Below are 3,597 nucleotides of genomic sequence, written 5' to 3'. Positions count from 1 at the left end.
TATAGATATCAGAATATAATGGGCGTGTAATTCATTTATGCTAAATCAGGCGGTCATCTATAGAAAACCATAACCTTCTACGAAGAATAGAGATAGTGAACAATAACCGGGTACATACACATACCAAAGATATAATCAAAATTAGCCTATTAAACATAAAAAGTGATCTGAATGGTCATCGGATATGCGAATACTTGGAACGCTTTAGGAATGGTCAGATTCTGTAAGTTCAGGGTTGACCATCAAGGGTGTGGCCGGTCTATAAGAAGTATCAAAATTCGGAGAACGACATTGTTTTATCAGGAACTGTTAAATTATAAACACCATGATTTCGAAACTGGTAAGCGACAAGTTTTAATCATATTTTCAAGCTTTTTGTTTTGATGGAAGCGAAATGTTTCCATCGATTGAGGGATGTTCTCGATATTTTGTAAAAGTTGGCCATAAGGGCATCTCATATAGAGAATTATCTTTCTTCATTTCGCTGATAATATTTATTCATAATTTTTTCTTACATATTATGTACGTATTTTCGTCTCTGTAGTTCGAAAAAAATTCTTGACGATTTAAAAATTCGATTAATTTTTTCATGGTACTTTTCTAATTAATTTCGTGTATCGTAATTCCTGGAGCAATCTTTACGCATTACGCATTGCTTTCAAGTTATTGCTCAAGCATTATTGAAATTGTAGGTCCATCACGTATTGCTATTGACACTCAAATAATACTTTCTTTAATTACATCCTATGTTCTTTCGTATGTCAGTTTTCCCATGCAAGTAGATGAATATATAAAAAATTCCTCGATCTCGATTGTTGAAAAGAAAAAAAATAAATCATTGAATTTTTTCTTTATGGGGAATAGAATTTTGGTGAGAAATTTTCGTTGAATTTTATAACGAAGAAATGAGCCGTTTTTCGTGTCTTTCCTCTCAAATATAATAGATAAGTCATATCTTTTTCGGGTTCGGGAATAAATTAATCTCAGAAGTCGGTTTCAGATAGCGCATTCATATCACTTTGTCAGGAGTTCCACTCGTTAAAATAAAATAAAAACATCGTTTTATTACATTTTCAAATCTCACTGGAAAATAAAAATGTGGTTTTGTACCTGCAAATTTTATTTGCATTCATTCACGATAAACTCGAAACTTTATATTCATGTTCCCTTGCCAGAAGATGGGTAATAACTCTTACACCCACATATTTTTTATATTTTTAGCCTCCTTTCAATTTATTACCTTAATATCTATAGATCTTATTTCTAGAATGGAATCCAGAATTTTCGCGAAATACATTAAAAAAATGCTGAATTCTCAAATATTAGACCATTTAATTTGGGAGATTTATTAAATTCCCATATTATATATTTCTACAATGTTTTTAGATATTATTCTATCCTGTAATTTGTTTTCTTTGTATATATGTATATTTTCAAACCTCAATATGTTTATCTCGATTTAAATTAGAGCTCTGATCTGCTTTGAAAAATATTGAATATAGTTTTGGAAAACTTATATTTTCATATATCAAATAGACTTGAGTCGCATAACAAACATAATATATATGATTTTCTTTGGTCGGCGCCCATACAAATTGAAATAAATTCCATTCAGAGAGACATTCACTTAATTAAGATAGATAATAAGTATCCAATGCGTTTACTGATAATGCGATAATTATGAACAGGGCATATTCATTTTGATTTATTCTCGTCTAGCCAATAAAGTAGTAACCTCCCATTTCGATGCTCATTCATATTCATTGGAAAAATAAAGGCGGGCATACAAGCTTTTAATTATACCTCGCTCAGGTTTAAATCTCTATTTCGGATATCTGAAGAACGAGTAGGTGTTGTTAGGGTCATAAAATTTGGAACAAGTGTTAATACGGCAACACTTGAGGTTTTCTCTGACACCATTTTGAAAAATTCCGAATTCATCTCTCTCCTTCGTAATTCAAAAATTGGTGCAGGAAAAAATGAGACGAGATCATTCACAGTAAAGTCATACATAACCCTGCACATATTCCTTTTAATTACCAAGAGTGATTTTTGGAGAAGAGCTCAAATTGGCATCAATCTCCACAATCTGAATCAAGTTGTTAATGTTAAATTTTTTTCCTTCAAGATGATATTGGCTAGCGCCTTGGCTCTGTCAGCTGGTGCTTACAACGGACCATTGGCTGGAGGTCAACCGGCTTCCCAATTTCCAGCAGGAATAGACCCCAAAGCCTGTCCGAATTTCCCAGACTGTTCGAGCCCTCTTGTAGCAATCAGCCAAGCAGCATCTCTTCCCGGAGTCCAACATGATCCCCTTCAGCAATACAGTCATTATCAACAACCAGCTCAACAATCCGCAAGGCAATACGCTCCACAACAATACAACGCCGTACCACAACAATACAACCCTGCACCACAGCAACAGTACAATGTTCCTCAATACAATCATCTACCCCAACAGCCACAGCGTGTAGCTCAGCCTGCCCAGCCCCAATACCCTCCTGAAATCCAGAACGCTTTGGATAGGGGAGAATACATTGGAGATGGAGATTATCATGGTGAAGGTTTGGCTGAAGCTATGGCTGTGGGACCGATCAACCGTAAGTGCTATTCATTTTAAGTTATCAACTTGCAATACGATCAATTTCTTATTAATTTTCAGAAGCTTCTAGGCAAGCTTATCAGCCAGCAACTCGTGGTTACAACCCTGCCCCTGTTCAATACCAACAGCCCCAAGCTGCTCCCCAATACGCATCTCTTCCACCCTACAGGGAGCAGAGGCACTCTGCTCAGCAATTGCCAGCAGGAGTCGATGGAGCAAGCTGTCCCAACTACCCATTCTGTGGACAGTAACGTTATTGAAGATAAAGACTGGATTCTTTCATAAGTTTAGATATGTATATTTTTGTAAAGAGTTATAAATTGATTGTAGTTTAGCAGTTCCTGTTTATGTGATTCGATAATAAGAATACTTGAAAATCGAATATGTTTTTAAATACCTAAAATCCCTTTGGATGATTCCTATTATAGAGTTTTGACATTGAATACGTTCTTAGTGAAGGGCTTTAAAATTATACCTGGAAGAAATTGAAGAAAACAATGTCAAAATGGATATTTTTGAATAGTGAATTCATGAGAAGAATAAGGGGCTTTCTGGGATAGAAAGATCATAACTATCAGGACAAAAACTCAACTCTTGTCTGAACCAAAGTGGGTGTTCAATTCAATATTCAATCCTTCAAGAAGTTTCGTGAAGAATTGTTTCTGACATGAAGCCAAAATATGATAAAGAGTAAAGGCTCTTCGTGGTTAATCTCCATGAATCATGATCCAACTGGAGATGGATCTCAATTGGTCCGAAACATGTTTAAATATTCTGGAGAATGACATAGCGAACATTCATTCTACGTCTTCAAAAGATGGTGAAGAAAGAACGATTTTTTGCACCAATCGAGGTTTATGTTCATTTAATCAATTTTCCTTATATTTCGATGAAGTTTTTTAGTCAAAAATATCAAATAAAAGAAGAAGAAGAACTGCTACACAACTTGTGCTGTCACGAAAGTGGCTGCAGGAACTACATTTTTCCTTACATTT

The 3,597-nt window shown here is 34.9% G+C and overlaps 1 protein-coding gene across 1 annotated transcript; it reads left to right on the top strand.

Moving 5' to 3' along the window:
- Positions 1-218: 218 nt before the first annotated feature.
- On the top strand, positions 219-2,984 carry LOC123308198 (RNA polymerase II degradation factor 1-like). Its single transcript, XM_044890770.1, has 3 exons — positions 219-340; positions 2,129-2,600; positions 2,663-2,984. Exons 1-3 carry the CDS (start codon positions 326-328, stop codon positions 2,851-2,853), a joined length of 678 nt encoding a protein of 225 aa, XP_044746705.1. The 5' UTR covers positions 219-325; the 3' UTR covers positions 2,854-2,984.
- Positions 2,985-3,597: the final 613 nt, after the last annotated feature.

This window comes from Coccinella septempunctata, chromosome 2 (assembly GCF_907165205.1).
Source record: "Coccinella septempunctata chromosome 2, icCocSept1.1, whole genome shotgun sequence".
NCBI lineage: Eukaryota > Metazoa > Arthropoda > Insecta > Coleoptera > Coccinellidae > Coccinella > Coccinella septempunctata.
The sequence above is the reverse complement of the archived record's forward strand: the minus strand, read 5'-3'. Positions and strand labels throughout refer to the sequence as shown.